Genomic DNA, 18,647 nt, shown 5'->3' on the forward strand with positions numbered 1-18,647 from the left:
TTTTAGCAAATGCTGAATAATTCCAGGCCTGTTTCGCCACCAACTTGTGTCTTACCCCCCCACATAAATCTAGGGATGACTCTGAAAACAAAATCCTGGTCTTCCACAAGTACATGCACCTAATAGTTAGATGGACTAAATGATAATTCAGAATCATAAAATTCTAGAACTGGAAATTCTTCCAGTCCAATATTCTCGTTTTGCAAAAACTGAAGCCCACTGGGTGAGCCTTAACCCATGATCACATGTATTTACTTAATAGCAGAGACTACTTGATGAAAAAAGCAAGATAAGAATCCAATTCTTCCTAGCTGCCAGGCCAATGTTCCTTTAACTATAGCATGGTCCTCTCCCAGTTACTAGAGAAAATATTATTTAAAAAAGAACAATTATAGCCCCAAAGAAAAGAAAGGAGATTACACTTCCTCCTACTCCTTTAAAGAAATAGAAGATTCATGGTTTGAAACACTGCTTATATTTTCAGGAGGAGGAGGGTTGTGTTAATTAGTTATGCTGACTATTTCCCTCTTTTTTAAAATTCTTTTCATTTAAAAAAAATTTTGTTCTATGAAATGGCTCCCTGGGAGGAAGGAGGAAGGTACAGAGGTGATTTTAGGGAATATAAAAATAAGATATCAATAGAAAACTTTTTTTGAAAAGAAAGAGGGGGCAGCTAGGTGGTGCAGTAGATAAAGCACTGGCCCTGGACTCAGAAGGACTTGAGTTCAAATCTATACTCAGACGCTTGACACTTACTACTAGCTGTGTGACCCTGGGCAAGTCACTTAACCCTCATTACCCCGCAAAAAAAGAAAAAGAAAAGAAAGAAAATATCATGTAAGAAAAAACAGATTTTTTTTTTCAAAAAATAGAGTTCTTAAAAAAAAAACCTTTGATGACAGGCATGGTGGTACACACCTGCAATTCTTGCTCCTAGGGGAAGTTCACCTGTTGGCTTCCTTGAGATTGATCATTCTAAGATGTACTGTAGCCAAAGCTAATTGGTGGTCCACATTAAGTCTAACACTTATATGGTGAACCCCAAGTAGTAGAGAGCCACTAAGTTGCCTAAGGAGGAATAAAGTAGCCCAGGTTGGAAAAAACAAAACAGGTTAAAGCTTCTAAATCAATAAGTATTAGGATCAGACAGGTGAGTAGCAGCTATACTTCCAGCCTTGGTGAAATAGGAAAGACACAGTCTTAAAATAATCACCATCATAACTATAATCATAATAGATACATGACCTTCAGTAACTTAATTTCTCCCTGCTCCCCCAGCCTATTATTACTATTCTAGCTTCAATGGTCTCTCTTCACAGTTTTCATTCTATAGTTAAATATTTTATGGAAGCTCTCCTGTACTTTCAAATTTACTCATTTCCCTATATTCTTGACATGTTTGTATCTAATCCAAGCTTGCCCTCTGTTCTCACCTCTATTCATCTTCCTGATCTATGAAGTTGCTGGAGAAAGCCATGAAACAATGGTCCCTGAGTCCCTCTCAAACTTTTGAAATCAAATCTCAACAAGACCATCACTGATACATGGTTATCCTTTTATTCATCTTCCTAGTAACAGACATTTATATGGTCCTTAAAGAGCACAAAGCACTTCACACTGATTTAGTATTTTCCCTCCTCCTATATTCCTCACAACTGTTCCAGAATTTCTCTTTTCTTTCCCCAACCCCACAATCCCTCCTTTTCCTGTAAGGTCTTATCTCACACTTTCCTGAAAAGGCTCAGATCACCTGATGCTGAGCTCTTTTAACACTCTGCTTCCTTTTTACCTTTTAACCTCTCTTCTCCCTTCTTTCCTTTGTCCTCCAACCCAAAAAGATGAGCTGGCACCTCCTTCTTTGCCAAGACCAACCCTTATACTTGTTACTTTAAGGGCACCCCAATTCCATTTCCTCTGGGATTTTGCTTCCTTCCCACTCTCCCCCTTTATTTCCCTCTATACTATCTCTTTCCCTTTTACCTACCCAATATACTCAAGTCTCTTTGTCCTTTGAAAAAAAAATCCTTTCTTTGACCCTTCCAACCCTTCAATTTATTGTACTATCTCCTCCAAATTTCTACAGTGATCCGCATTCATTGCCTCTACACCTCATCATCTGTCCCTTCTTGAACCCCTGCAACATGGATCTAAATACTCACACTTCCTACCAAAATTGTTCTGTCCAAGGTCATAGATGCCAACCTAACTGTCAAAACTGATTGCCCCGTCTCAGTGCTTATCTTTTTCCATGTTTCTCTAGCACTTAGCAGTGCTGATAATGACTATCACCACCTCCTTTCCCCTTTTTTGCCCCTCCCCAAACAATCCAGTCAATGACCAATTGTACTTATACTTTCATTTCTACTTTCAAAATAGCTCTGAGCATCTCTCCCTTCCACTCCACTCCATTCATATTGCCTGAAACCATTCCTCATTACCCTTTCCTCATTTGAACCACTATAGAAGCCCAGCTGATTCTTCTTTCTCCAAATCAACCTTCACAATCATGCCAAAGTCATAACTGAACGATCCTGGCACTTAAATGCTTATTGGAGAAAGTAAAATTGCACTCTACCATCTATGCTGCTACAGCATTGCTGGGCCTTTGCATTAGGATGATTACTTTGGCATAAATGTAAAACAATGATTGGGATAAAGGAGAGACTATAGACAGGGAAACTCAACATAAGAAGGGGGTAATAAGAAGCAAAGAGATTTGCAGCTGACAGTCTCAGAGCAAACTTATTCATTCTAGGGGTTAGGGGTGGGGATACAGACTGGGTCTCCCTATCTCTCCCAGGTTTGAAGTACTAGGGCTCCTCATAGGTCCAGCCCCAGTACTGACTGGTATGGGAAGCTCTGACCCCCATTTCTGATCTAGGCTGGTTCATCCCTCCTTAAGCAGGCTGATCAGGCCCTCACTCTCAAGGGCTTTCATATTGGTGACACATCTAATATAGACAATCAGCTCAGAATTCCTGAACTCAAGAGATCCACCAGCCTCAGTCTCCCCAGCAGTAGTATAGGTGTATACCATCACAGCTGGCAAAAACTTAGCTGCTCAAGCTGTAAAGCCTAGCATGTCTATGGAGAGGCAGAAGAATATATGAGTGAGAAACTATTAAAGAATCTCATAAGGGAAATTCTGTAATGATAGACACTGAGTACAGTAGTTTGAAAATACTCATGCTTGGGGCGGCTAGGTGGTGCAGTGGATAGAGCACCGGCCCTGGAGTCAGGAGTACCTGAGTTCAAATCCAGCCTCAGACACTTAACACTTACTAGCTGTGTGACCCTGGGCAAGTCACTTAACCCCAACTGCCTCACTTAAAAAAAAAAAAGAAAAGAAAAGAAAATACTCATGCTTTTTATACCATTAGGTAAACTTAAACCATGGAAAACCTTTCCTCAAAAACTCAATAGGCAGGACAGGTAGGTGCAATGGATAGAGCACCAGCCCTGGATTCAGGAGGACCTGAGTTCAAATCTGGCCTCAGACCCTTGACACTTACTAGCTGTGTGACCCTGGGCAAGTCACTTAACCCCAATTGCCTCACCAAAAAAAAAAAAAAACCCTCAATAGGAGGTAAATCATGTTTGTCAGTGAATAATTCAGTCTTGTTAATTACCTTAGCTGGAGGAACTTTTCCAGCTGCTGTGATCTGGCCAGTGAAAAAACGTCCAAAATGATTTGCTGCGAGTACAACTGCCTTGTAACTGGAGGGAAAGAACAAAAAATACAAAAGAAACAATATACTAATAATTTCGAATCACTACAGAAATGCCAGCAGCTGCTACCACTGCTACAGCTAAAACTAGAATGATTCCATATTGTATCACCTCAAGATACTTTAGGACTTATTTGAAGATAGAACCTTTAATTATCAGTGGAGATAACCTACTTATCAACTTTTCCCTCAACCTGATCCTCCCCAAACACCCAACATGTTCCTAAAGTAACAATAGTGAGGACAAACACTCAAGAAATACCACCTGAATTGTGAATTAAGTGAAATATAATTAAGGCAGCAAATCTGCTGCAATTATATATGCATATATATAATGAATTTCAAACAATTTTTTGTATGTCTTCTGATCATCTATATTCATCCATTAAATGAAAACAATCTGAAAGGTAGCTGTGGCAGATATTATACTAACATGAAAAAGTAATTTCTTCAACATAATAAAAGGAAAAAATATATAGTGAGATCACTTGCCTACCAAGATAAAATGAAACAAGATTTAAATCTTGCAATTGTCTACAAAAAGTTGAAAATCGGAAACAACTATACAGAAAAAACAAGCATAGAAGAGAGGAACTATAATGAAAAGTTCTATAATACAGTTCTGCTTTCACGTAAACTGATATTTTTTAAATTTTAAAATAAATATTTATCCTACCCAGCAATGTTGGCCATTGAGCTAAGAGCATCATATCCCTGAGCAATGGTGACTCTTGGGACCTGGTCCATCGCCAGGACTGTAGTTTTTCTTTCGGAAAGTTTGCTCAGCAAGTCTGGATTTTGAGCTGGGTAGATAAAACTAATCAGAGTGCCAGATTTCTTTAAAAGATCAGCTTCATGGGTGCCTAAAACAGGGTTTGGCATGGGAGCTCTAACCTGAAGAAAAAGATCAACAGTTTTAAGATTAAAAACCAGAAGATATAAAATATATCCTTCTTTTTTCATGTTTCACCAAAAAATATAGCTATAAAGACATAATTAAAGGGTAAGAATAAGGATACAATTAAAACATTAGCCCAAGCCTTTCACCAATAAATCATTAAGTTGGATTATATAAAGTATTTTTTTAAAATACCACTGCTTGGTGATGTCTGAACTTATCTAGTTGCCTAATTTTAATTACCAATGTTTAGAACACAAACATTAGAAAATACAATCTTAAGGCAAGAGAATTAACTATCTGTTGAGCAAACAGAAGATGAAACAACACTCCCTCCAATTAAATCCTTTTATTACAAATCCAATCGTAAGAAAGCATGGGAAAATTTTGTCATAAGAGTATATAAATTTAGGTACAGGGGTTCCATGCACAAAATATTATTAAATACAAAATTAGGAGGATTTGTATATGTATATCTGTATTCCATATAATCTCAGAAAAAATATATATATTAAAATTTTGACTACAGAATTCAGATTTATAGTCATATTGAAGTGAATTAGAGTAGAGAAAGATAAAGATAGGGACTTTAGTATACTCCAATATGATAAGAAATATTAAAGTAATTGTTTTGTTTTCAATTTCCTATTTAAATGTTAAAGTGTAAAATGGCATAAATCCTTCCTTTTGGAAAAAAACTGCCATATAAGATTTAGTCAATTTAAGATGTTTCAGATGGCAATCCATGTTTATCCATAATTATTTGGATGTGAGGTTTACAGTTTGGATCTAATGAAGTGGCTTTGGGTGGGTAAGCTCAAGAAAAAAATACCTGCTCATTTAAAAAGTACTGACACAAATAACAAACTGTCAATACTTTATCATGTTATCAGTTAATTACAGCAGTATCCACAGCATCCTTTAAGTACCAGTTTCCAACCTCTTAATAAATATTCTGGCCTTTAATTTAAATCTTTTACCAAAATAGGCCTTTCCCTATTTAAATTGAGACAGCCAGGTGGTACAGTAGATAAAGAATGTCAGGCCTAAAGTCAGGAAGACCTGAGTTTAAATATATTCTCAAACACTTACTAGTTTTGTGACCTTGGGCAAGATACATAGCCTCAGTCTGCTTCTGGGGATAATAATAGCACCTACTTCCTAGATTTGCTATGAGGATGAGATGAGGCAATAATTGTAAAGCACTTGGTACAGTGGCTGACAGACAATAAGTGCTATATAAATGTTAGCTATTATCATAATTAAAATTTTACTTTTTTAGTGAAATTTAAAGGCTAAGAAATTTTCTTCACCTATATTTCCAAGTGAGCAAAAAATAGATTGAACAGATGGCAGAACCAAATCCAGTGTTATCAGAAATAATGGATTCTTAGTAGTCCAAGAAGATTAAAATATAATTGGGAAATAATCAATAAAACAAATAAAAATACAAAACACAACATTAAATTATGCTTTTCTAAGTCAACATGTGGCCTGAAGGGATCTATTTCTATCTGAGTTTGATTCCACTAGCCTAGGCAATTCTCTAAAACCATAAGGTGTAGAGAAGGTGCCAACCTTCATGAATAGAGGTAATTTCCTATATCACTAAAATTTCAGGTTCAGCCCCTGACCCTTAATAATTAGAAAAATATAAATATTCTAAAATTTAAATTTTTTAATTGGTGCTTAAGATTAATATACTTTTAATTATAACTAGGGCAACACCAAGAATCAGAAAATTTTTAATTTTTCTTACTAGTTTTATTAGCAGCCATGACCTTAGTATATTTTGCTCAGGCCTTTAAACAATTTCTAAGAAATTCCACAAACCTACAAGAATTCTGATGAAAAAAAGTAATGTTTACTCACCTTGCCTTTATTTTAAAAAGCTTGTTAGAAAAGCCTGCTATTACATCAATTTTAATGGGCACTAAACCTCAGGTGAGATTCCCCATTTGGTTATGTGAAGAGGTTAGATTGATCTGCCACCTCTAAAATCTGAGGATTCTGCAACACTTCCTTCATACCATCTAACAATATAAACTGTCATTCAAACTGTTGTTACTGTTTTTGGCATAACCTCTCCCTACTCCACAAGTAGCACCTGTCACACCTTAAATCATTATGCCTTTTAATTATCAAAAAATTATAGGACAGCAAGATCCAGGCTACAATCCACACTATTTTTTTTTCATTCCAAAAATCACACAAATACTTGCTCTAAATATTTGAGAGAGATGGAACCTGATGGCATGTAAAATTTCCCTAGTCAATTAAAAAAAACCAAAACCCTCAATTCACAGAAGTTTCCCTCTCCATTCCTTACAGCTAAAGGAAGTCATTTGATAAAAGTTATATAGGAATTTGAAGGAAATTCACAGCAACGACCCACTTATTTAATCTAAAAGACATAAATTTTAACATCAAATAAAGCAGAGATATGGATATATTTCAGCATACTAGAAGGATGGGGAAAACAAAACAAAACAAAAAGGCAATTACTTTGACAACCAAATCAGATGCTAATACTTCCTGCGTCCCTTGGATTACAGCTCCTGCAGCTCTGTAGTGATCATCAGAAAACTTGGAGGATTCACCTGCACCTGATTCCACCACCACATTAAAACCCTGTTTAACCAAGGCCTGAACACCAGCTGGTGACAAAGCCACCCTCTTCTCATTTTGGAAAATTTCCTTGGGGACCCCCACAGTCAATTGTTTATATGGAATTCCTGTAACACACAAAGAGAAAGAAGACATTTGGTTCAACAAAAACAAAGAAAACTGATTGAATGAAAGATTTCTCTTGTGGAAAAAAGGCTATTTTCTTATTAAAAGTACACAAAAATTTTCCACCACTTTCAAAAGACTATTGTCTTCCCTAATAAAGTACTTTATTAAACTGAATGATGTAAGTGTTTTATTTAGTAGTCTTTCTCAAGTGATGGAAAATTCTAACATGCCAACTTCCCAAATAACCATCACCACATCATGACAATTTCAAGTTCCTGTCTGGGATATATGAAGAGACCCAGATCCTATCTTACCAAAGGAGGAGTGATTTACAATGAATCAAAGCTAAGAAATGCCTTTTTATTTGCCATATAATAAAAATGATCAAATGATGAGGGTAGGAACCAGTTCTACCATTTACTGCAAGACTTTGAACAAGTCATATCACCTGTCTAGGGCTCAATTTCCTCATCTGTAAAATGGGAATATGATATTCACATATTGTAATTAACACTTTATATGTATGAGCTACTATTAGTATTAACAAGATTTTGTATATTATCATTCTGAATCAGAATTGGCTAGTCGTTTTAAAGCAAACATCTAAATTCTAAAATTATTTCACTTTAAAAGTTAGTTAAGAAATTTCATTATTAATCAAGTTTTTACTTCTTCATTGAGTTATAGTGCATTGAAAAATATATACAATTTTCATGAGATTTTACATGAAGTAACTTTAACTAAACTGTCATTAGATAACCTAAAAGAGGTAACTCCCCATTACATACATGCAAATTAACATATATGAGGTATTTGGGGATCAAGAGTTTTGCTTTGTTTTGTTTCATTTTTTCCACCTTTTCACCTTATTCCTGCACACTTTGCCTTCTAATTTTTTTCTGAGTCCTTTCACTGCCCCTCACTCTGTGCCCTCAAGTTTAAATGAAGTTATTGTTAATAGATTCTGTCCAAGTAGAAGGACTATAAAAAAGATCTCTTTGATATCTAAGTATTTATGCTTAAAACTTTTGAATTGGAGCTAAAATTTCCCATGTACAGAAATTTTCCAATAAATTGGCACATTTGATTTATACTAGAATATCCTCAAAATATATGTTTCCAAGGAAAAACCCATATGTGTTACTTTTATTTAATCCAGACTTTTAAAACACAATTTTGTTCAGATCAAAGATTACCTAGGTCAAAGATGAACTGTTTTGAGGTCACAAACCCCTAATAAAGCCTATGGATCCCTTCTCAGAATAATTACAAAGGAAACCAATTATACTGAAATAAAGACAGAGGTATTATTGTTTTGTTTTTATCCAAGTTTGTGGACCCTATGAAATATATCCAGGGACTCCAAGGGGCCCATGTGCTTCAGGTTAAGAAGTCCTGATTTAAGTTATGAAATTTGTATTTTTATGCTCCTAGAGAACCCCAGTGATTAGATTCAGTAACATAAGAGAACAAGGAAGTATTCTTCATTTGAAGTTGGCCTGCCTAACCTCCTAATTTATTACTTTTCTACTTTGAGCCCCCCATTCACTCAACAATATAGGCTCCTCTTAGTCCTATCCCTACCCTACATACAACATTCCCAGTAGGTTCATACTATACTGTGTTGGTCAAATCACTGAAGCAGTAAGGAGTTGTGATTATTCCTTTGAGAAAGAGAGTCATTCCTTTATGAAAGGAATTATTTAAATGGAAGTTCCCTGACACTGGCTTAGGATAAAACAGAAGTTTCTCCTCTGAGAAGTAAAACCAAAGATAACCAGATAACAGAACAGACATGTCGAGGAATCAAGGGACTATTAAAGTTTAAATTGACCAACTAGATATCAGGACAGACACCTAAGAAGTATGGGGAGATAAAATCCTATAGCAGGAAAGTCACTTAGTTGTGGCTACTACCTGACCAGAGCTAGGAGATAGAAATAACCCCAAATGTCAGGACCATCATTTCAAAAAAATCCCCCTCAATTCTCAAGAATATGACAAGCATCTAAGCTTTCCCCACCTCACCCCTAAAAGAAACTTTCCACTTTCAGGTGGACACCCCATCTATCCTCTATAAAAGCTTTTGCCTTCCTTCTGTTCTGAGAGTAGGATGTTTCTAAACCACCTTCTCCCCAGGGGTAAAGTCTTTGATTTCCCACTTGGTCACTTTCTCTAGCACCAAATAAAAGACCATTTTTGTGTGTATACACTTTAACACTCCACATCAGCTAAGAAAACTATTTACATTTTTCTGCAAGGGAAACTCTACACTGGCAAAAGGAATCAAGCTGATGAGAAAATCCTTTTCTCAGATGATTAACATTGTCTAAGGATAGCACAATCACTGTTCTTTGTATCACAATGTTTGAATATCTTTAGGGATCTTCTAAAATTATTTTACATCTTGTTTCACATAAAACTTGAACTTTACCTGGTTTTACAGGTGATTTACACCATAGTGTGGGATGGGTGTGAAAGGTTCGCAAAACTTCTGTCTTCCCGGGTAGCACCTTAAATGATCCCAAATTAATGAGTAGAGGATTCGAATACCTCGTCACCACCGTTTTCAGTATGCTTGCCATGTTGGTCTTAATGCAGTGATCCCCTCCAATGTACTGCATATGAGTCCAACAAAGAAAGGAGGAAAAATCATTTTTTTCCTGCTTTTGAATTCTCAAAACATACACAAAGAAAATCTAATTGTATGTGGTGATGCACACCAAATTCATGCATATCAAGCCTCGTACTTTAAAACAGGTTGTATTCTAGAAGTTTGCAACTCAGTTGTTGGGAACTCAGAACAGCTCCCACAGAAACAGAAGTAGTAGCGAGATTCCCAAAGTTGTTCAGCAAAATCTATTTAACCCATTCAACACTATACCTCTGCAGGTATCTCCTCCCCCTTCTAATCCAGTGTGGTTATTATCCACTTTTTCCCATTTTCCTAAAGGAATCTACCCAACCTGTTTTACCCTCCTTTCCCTAGAGTCCCTCAAGGATCAGCCAAAGAACTACCTCCACTTACATGGAGCCAGCCCATCCTGATTCCCCTAGCTGAGGGCACTTCTCTCAGAAATTACTTTGTATTCACTTGATATATATTTTGCATTTTCTTTTCTGGGTATATAATGTTTCTAATCGACAACAAATAAGTTCCTTTAGAAAAGAGATATTTGTTTGGGGGTTTTGTATCAACAGCACCTAGCATAGTTAATGTTTGGTGAATGAGGAATAAATGAATGAATAAATGCACAATCTTGTTCTTTTAGTATCTCAGGGGTACAAATGTACCAGCTGAGATATCCAAGTATTATTTCCCATTCTTGCTACATGACAAGCCTACCTCTTTTTCTGGCAATAGAGAATCTAAAGAATGCACTAATTGTTAGCATTTAAACAGTACTTTAAGGTTTGCATATATTACTTCACTTAATCCTCACAGTGATCCTGTAAAGTAGGTGTTCTTAATACCCCCCCAGTTTACAGAAGTGGAGAGAGAGAGAGAGAGAGAGAGAGAGAGAGAGAGAGAGAGAGAGATTAAATGGCCTGTCCAGGGTCACACAACTAGTCTGAGGCAAGATCTGAATTCAACTATTTCTGAGCCCAAGTTCAGCACTCTCTCTATCACACCATTTAAACACAAGTCACAACTGCTAACATGCTGGATTGTGTCAACATCAATCACTGCCTTTTAGATTATTTATCATTTTAACTTTTCTGATATCCTGGTATTCCAAGGTTTGCAGCTTTATAAAATCACCAGGAGAATACTGGGGTAGAAAAGGAGTACTTCTGTAGGAAGCAGAGATGTCACTAAGTGCACTCCCCAATTTCCCAAATTCAATCTAGTTTTATTTCCTTTTCCTGCTCAATCCTGGACCTGCTATCCACCTCCAGTGTATATCCAAGATACTCACATTAACGGATTTATTTCACAGACTACTTATCTAACTTGGAAAATAAAATCTGGGCAATTGGTATGTATTTTTAAGCCATTTTATTCTTCAAATGTGGATGGTTAAGCCTTTCTCTTTACATTATTGTGGATTTCACTAAAAAGATTTTTCAGTGTGCCAGAATTTTATGTAATTAGTACAATGTCATCTTCAAATATTTGAAGAAACTCATTCAACAAACAGAAATTCTTTTATTTTAGCCTTATACTAGACAAGTTCAATGACAACACTGAATATATCTTCATGTTTAATTTCTCTTGTGAAATTCTACATTTAATTTCTCTCATGTCAATATTCAGAAGATTATAGAACAAAATTACTTACACAACTGAATCTCTTATGGAGTTTGAAATTATTGACATACACATGAAAATCATTTTATCTGACGATAGCCTTCAAGGTTACATTTTGTTCATCAGTCTCTTTTTTTTAATCAACAAGCAAGAGAAACTTTATACTCTCTTCACTCTTCATTTAGGTTGTAGAATCATAAAGACATTATTTCATATAGAAAATCCCCTTTGAAAGTCTACCTATTCCTTTCTCCTGTTTTCATTAGGATACTCTGAAAGTTGAAATACTGGAAAAAAATTAAATGTTGCAATCCTAATTTTAAAAACAAAACATTATAATAGTTTTATAATATATCTCAAATGCTTGTTCTTAAAAGGCAGGTTTAAATATATAATATCAAAACATTCTCTGCAACCTGTCCCCACAACTTTTCTAAATACCTGGACTTAAAGGGGAGGTGGGGGGGGGGCATCTGAAAGCACCTGAGGCCACTGCCCTCCCACCTGACCTGAGGAGGCCCCTAGGGCCAGTACAAAATAAGTCACCATCATCCTGGATCTGTTTGTCTCTTCTTTCCCTGTCTTTTGAGGGCAAAAGAGAAAGGAGGGAAAGGGTATCTACAAATCACTAAATAAAACAGCATCTAATTGAAAAATCTTAGAGAAGGGGCAGCTAGGTGGCACAGTGGATAGAGCACCGGCCCTGGATTCAGGAGTACCTGAGTTCAAATCCGACCTCAGACACTTAACACTTACTAGCTGTGTGACCGTGGGCAAGTCACTTAACCCCAATTGCCTCACTAAAAAAAAAAATATATTAAAAAAATTTTTAAAAGAAAAAGAAAAAAAAAGAAAAGAAAAATCTTAGAGAAACAGCACCTGTCCCCAGAGAAATATTAATTAAACAGTGCCTTAGCTCACCCACCCACCCATCCTCCTGAAAAGGGCTTGTTGAAGTACCACAGGTTGTGGAGCGAATCAAGTAAATCCCAAAATCACAATTTGAGAGTTGGAAGGATCCTCAACAGTCATCTAATAGAATCTATACACAAAAAGGTATTACTTTCATACCCAAAAAGTGATAGAAGAGTCTTATACCACTCATTTATACTACTCAGTATAACCCAACTACCTCTCAAAGCAGCCCATTCTACTTCTGGACGGTTCTAACTATTAGGACTTTTTTCTTCACATCAAGCCTAAACTGTAGATGAGGATGCACTAGGCAGAAGATGCATTTCTTGGGACACTTACTCCAGAAGTCCAGTCATGTGATCTACATCCATTAGAGAGAACCAGAATCTTTGTGCCTAATGAAGAACTGGCCCTCCAAATTGTCTTGAGGGTGAGTGACACACCTGAGAGAGCAGTGCCACGTTTTTATTCTAGTTAGAGTTCACTGCACATTTTCTTGTAGTGGGTTTGTAAGAACAAAGAAGGATTTAAAATCATTAAAACTGGTAACTTACTCTTCTATTTCTGTTCTCTTGTCAAACCAAATAAATGCAAGCCTAGTGAACAAACGTATCATCTGATCCACAGCTATATGGGCATTCATAATACAGTATCCAAATCTTGAACATATGTCCTCCACATCTTTCTGTGTTAATATGAATATATGGATCACCTGGATTTGATGGAGGTACCTTATTATCCAAGGGGAGTTTTATGAAACCCTGGATTAATAGGATTAATAGGAGCAAAATGTCCTTCAACTGAACTCCAAACTTAACCCAGATAGCTAGCAGATAAAAGACCCTACCTAGTTACTTCTTTTCTCTCAGGATAATAAGTCCCTATCTTATAGTAACATCTGAGCTTCTTCATCCTTGCCAAACCCTTTTTTGGAATCCTGTAGTCTTATCATGATGCTTCTGTATCTCCTCCATACTTGTTATAACTGAAATTGTTAAACTACTTTTTGCTTCTGGGTTGATTTCTGTATCATACTATTGAAACTGACAATGCCCTGTCATCAGTGGACTAAAACCCTCAGAAATGGGGAGTCCTCTGAACTTCTCTTAGGAGGGAAGTCTCCACACGATCATGTATTTTTGTTAACTTTCTTCTTGGGACAATAAAATATTAAATTGATATTATTTTTTCTGTCTATCTCTGATCTGTTTGTAGGAGACAGGCAGATATATCATGTTCTCTGATCTGGCTCATTGTAGGAAATATAAAATGTAATTTCTCTGATCTGTTTATTAATTTGTAGGAGAGATTAAACATTATTTCTCTGATCTGTTTATAGGAGACAGGCAGACACAAAAGCTATATTTTAATATTCAACATGTGTCACTGTGCTTAGGAGTCCACTGAGAGAGTTGAGCATAAATTCATTCTACCGATATCATAATGAGCCATGTGATCTTCATAATCATTGGATGTTTTTATAAAATATGTGTGCTCCTGGTGGGCCAAAGACATTTCAGGAGAAAGAAGACTCACTGCTCTACAAATAAAGCCTAAATTGATCTCTCTTCAACTTCTATTCTCAGCTCTTAGGTTTGCTCCCTTGGTTCAAAGAGAATAAATCTAATTCTTCCTCCTTGTGACAGCCCTCCCAGTACTTGAAGACAACTATCATTTTCCCTTTTGTCTTCTCTTAACCAATCTATCCATGACCAGTTCCTTCAACCAGTCCTCATTTTTTCAGGAACTTGCAACCTAGATAGAGATGGGGGGTACCTCACCCAAAGAATTGGAGGTCCATAGCAAAATTTGCAAAATAAGATTTATTAGGAAAGAGGACTATATGACTAGGAGACAGTATCACTATGGAGACCGTCTCACTGTGTAAGAGAAGAGCTGGTTACTTTATATGTTTACAAACAAAGAAAGCTGTCAAAGCAACTGGGAGGGGCAAAACAATTGGAAGGGGAATCCTAGAGTCTGAATAACACCCCATCCTTATCTTGTACATCATCTTTGTTCCTTGCAGACCAGGGTCTTTTGTCTTATACCCACATTCCTGAGTTGGGAGACAGAGCTGTTTTTCCCTTGGGAAAGTTTAAGGATTCCTTGGGGGTTAAAGGTCTTTAGGTTTCTTGGGTCCTGTGTCATATGACATGGCCTCAAGGTCCTTCTCCATTCTGGTTAATGTCCTCTGCATACTCTCTAGCTCAGGGCTTCTTAAATTTTTTCCACTCTCCATCCCTTTTCACCAGAGAAATTTCTACCCAATGCGGGTATATAGCTATATAAAATAGGTATGCATAACCTTTTACTGTTGTCATATTTTTCAGGACCCCCACATTCAATTACTTGACCCCATATGGGGTCAAGACCACAGTTTAAGAAGCTTTGATCTAGCTTATGCATGTCTTCCTTAAATTTTGATCCCTATCAATAACTACAATATCCAGATTAAATCTGACAGGACAGAATAGAATGGGGCTTTTCCTGAAAGATCTGTCCCTCTTAATACAGCCCAGGATCTCATTAGCTCTTTGGCTATCATATCCTAAGATGACTCATATCGAGCTTGCAGTCCACTAATACTCTCAGATCTTTGTCATAACAACTGTTATCTAACCATTCATCTCTCATCATAAACTTGTAAATGAATTTTTTTGTACACAAATGCAAGACTTTACATTTATCCCTAATGAATTTCAGTCCAATGCTCTAGCCTATCAAGATCCTTTGGATGCAGGCATTGTAGTCCACTGTGTTAGCTAGCCCTCAAAGCTTTTTATCATCTGCAAATTAGATGAACACTCCATCTGTACCTATCCAAGTCATTGATTAGAATGTGATTTTCCTAAAGTGAAAGTCTGACCATGTCATTCCCCTAGTCAATAAACTCCAGCATAAACTTTGAGAATGCCACTGTCCCAAAATCTTCTTTGCAGGGATCCTGCCAAGGATTACAATCCCAAGGGTATGCATTTCACATTTTCAAAATTCCAGGCTGTGGTATAGGGCTTTAGCAAGGAAGACCTTAAGAAGGTCTTAAAAAGGTCAGCACCTTTTGTCTCCCTTCAGAACTAACACTTTCTCTCTCTCTCTCTCTCTCTCTCTCTCTCTCTCTCTCTCTCTCCTTGCCTCCCTCAAACTATAATTCAATACACCTTTTGAAGCTAGAGTTTATGGTACAGATCATGTAATTTGTTATTTATCTATGAAAAAGCCTTCTCTCCCTTACTACAGTATAAGTTCCTTTATTCACTGTTGTATTCTTATAGCCTCTAGCACAGTACTTTACATTCACTGATTCAAATATTTATCAAGTGCCTACTATGTTCCAACCACCCAACTATGTGGAAGGGCAACAAAGATAAAAATATCAACAACCCTCAAGGAACTTACATTGTACGGGGAGGGAGGCTGGAGGTGGTGGAAGTTAGAAAAACATATATACAAAAAAGTACAAAATAATATGAGGGTGAGAGCCCTAATACCTAAGGGTGGGAAGAACCAGGAAAAGAGATGAGGTAGCCCTCTCACTGAGCTTAGAAGGACAGTAAGTTTTTAAGAGGTGTGGAAGTAGAGAAACAGAAAATGGGAGAGAAAACAGCACAGAAATGGGATATGTAATGTCACATACAGGAAACATAAAATAAGCCAGTTTGACTGGGATGTAGCACGCTTGAAGAAGAATAGTTTTAAATAAATCTGGAAAGGTGAATTTAAGCAAAAAAGCAACAAGCATTTGTTTACTATGTGCTGGGCGTTGGCATAAAGACACAAAATGAAACCATTCCTGCCCTTAAGGACCTTACATTTTGTTGTGGGGAAAGCCTAGTACACAGATAAATAAAAGAATTCTTAAAATCCCACGTATGGGGCAGCTAGGTGGAGCACTGGATAGAGTACCAGCCCTGGAGTTACAAGGACCTGAGTTCAAAACCGGCCTCAGACACTTAACACTTACGGGCTGTGTGACCCTGGGCAAATCACATAACCCCAAATGCCTCACCATAAAAAAAATCCCATGTATCCCTTCCTTCCTGTTCCCACAACAACCACCCTAATTCATGGCTTCATTACATCTAGCCTGGACTACTGTAACAGTTTCCTTCTAATCTGTCTATACATATTGAGTCTCTCCCCTCTTTGATTCATCCTACACACTAATACAAAAGTAATTCTGAAATTTGTAGTAGTGGATAGAAAGTAGGCCTCATAGTCAAAATGATGAGTTTTAAAGTCCCACACTGTCTAAGTCCTAGTTTCTTAAACTGTGGGTGGAGACCCCATATGGGGTCAAGTAATTTATTGTGGGGTTCCCAAAAATTTGGCAATACTAAAAGGTCATGTAAACCTATTTTATATCCCTATATACCCAGAGTCAAGTAAAAATTTCAAGGGCAAAAAGCCCTGGTCTAGGTGACCCAGGGCAAGTCCCTTATTTTCTCAATGCCACAGGCCACTAAAATTGCAAATTGCAGAATAGTTGCTGATCCCTTCTACAATCCATCCTCCATTCAGCAGTCAAAGGGATCTTTCTAAATCACAGGCCTCTCCCTTCCCTCTTCCCCTCCCCCCATTCAATAAACTCCATTGGCAGCCTATTACCTCCAGGATCAAATAAAAAGTCCTCTGAGTTTTAAAGCCTTTCATAACTTTAAACCCCTTCATAAATTTCCAGTCTTCTTACACCTTATTAGCCCCCTTCAAATACTCTGTGATCCAGTGGCATTGGTCTTCTTGCTGTTCCTCAAACAAGATATTCCATTCATTTGGGGGGAGGGGAGGCAGGGCAATGAGGGTTAAGTGACTTGCCCAGGGTCACACAGCTAGTAAGTGTCAAATGTCTGAGGCTGGATTTGAACTCAGGTCCTCCTGAATCCAGGGTTGGTGCTTTATCCACTGCACCACCCAGCTGCCCCACCCCATTAATTCTTTTTTTTTTTTAACATATAAGGTATTTTATTTTTTCCATTACATGTAAAGATAGTTCTCAACTTTTGTTTATACAAGCTTTATAATTTCAGATTTTTCTCCCTCCCTCCCCTCCCCTAGACAGCAGGTAATCTGACATAGGTTATATCTATATATCTATATACATTTACATATACATATACATATATATCTATACACATAATAACATTAATCCTATTTCTGCATTAGTCCTGTTATAAGAGAAAAAAATCAGAGCAATGATGAAAAACCTCAAAATAGAAAAAAAAACAACAGCACCATAAACAAAAGAAATAGTATGGTTCATTCAGCATCTATATTCCACAGTTCTTTTTTTTTTCTTGGATTTGAAGATCCTCTTCTATCATGAGTTCCCTGGAACTCTTCTGTACCATTGCATTGGTGAGAAGAATATAGTCCATCACAGTAGGTCAACACTCAATGTTGATGATACTGTGTACAATGTTCTTCTGGTTCTGCTCATCTCACTCATCATCAGTTCATGAAAGAACCTCCAGGTTTCTCTGAACTCCTCCTGCTCATCATTTCTTACAGCACAATAGTATTCCATTGTATTCATATACCACAACTTGTCCAGCCATTCCCCAATTGATGGGCACCCCCTCAACTTCCAATTCCTTGCTGCCACGTAAAGAGCAGCTATAAATATTTTTGTACATGTGGGTTGCTTTCCCCTTTCCATGATTTCTTTGGGAAAAAGACCTAAAAGTGGAATTGCTGGGTCAAAGGGTATGCACAGCTTTATCGCCCTTTGGGCATAATTCCAAATTGCTCTCCAGAATGGTTGGATCAGTTCACAGCTCCACCAACAATGAATTAGTGTTCCAATTTTCCCACAGCTTCTCCAACATTTATTATTTTCCTTTTTTGTCATTTTAGCCAATCTGATAGGTGTCACCCCCTCATTAATTCTTACTGGCTGTGCTCATAGCCATACTCCTTTCCCTCCTCATCTTCACCTTCTCTCCTCCCTGGCTTCCTTCAAGTTCCATCTAAAATCCTACATTCCACAAGAAGTCTTTCCCAATCCTCCTTAATTCCAGTGCTTTTCCTCTGTCGATTATCTCCAATTTATCCTGTCTATATCTTGTTTGTACATAGCTGCTTGTATGTTGTCTTCCCCATTAAACTGTATGTTCCTAGA

The 18,647-nt window shown here is 37.1% G+C and overlaps 1 protein-coding gene across 1 annotated transcript in view; it reads right to left on the minus strand.

Moving 5' to 3' along the window:
• Positions 1 to 18,647, minus strand: part of NNT (nicotinamide nucleotide transhydrogenase) — a 121,853-nt gene that overhangs the window by 100,687 nt on the left and 2,519 nt on the right. Inside the window, 4 exon segments of the mRNA XM_043969262.1 lie at positions 3,630 to 3,717; positions 4,405 to 4,622; positions 7,132 to 7,361; positions 9,797 to 9,980. Coding sequence (XP_043825197.1) covers positions 3,630 to 3,717; positions 4,405 to 4,622; positions 7,132 to 7,361; positions 9,797 to 9,947 — 687 coding nt within the window. The 5' untranslated portion in view covers positions 9,948 to 9,980.

The sequence above is a fragment of the Dromiciops gliroides genome, chromosome 1 (genome assembly GCF_019393635.1).
Source record: "Dromiciops gliroides isolate mDroGli1 chromosome 1, mDroGli1.pri, whole genome shotgun sequence".
In the NCBI taxonomy this organism is placed as follows: domain Eukaryota; kingdom Metazoa; phylum Chordata; class Mammalia; order Microbiotheria; family Microbiotheriidae; genus Dromiciops; species Dromiciops gliroides.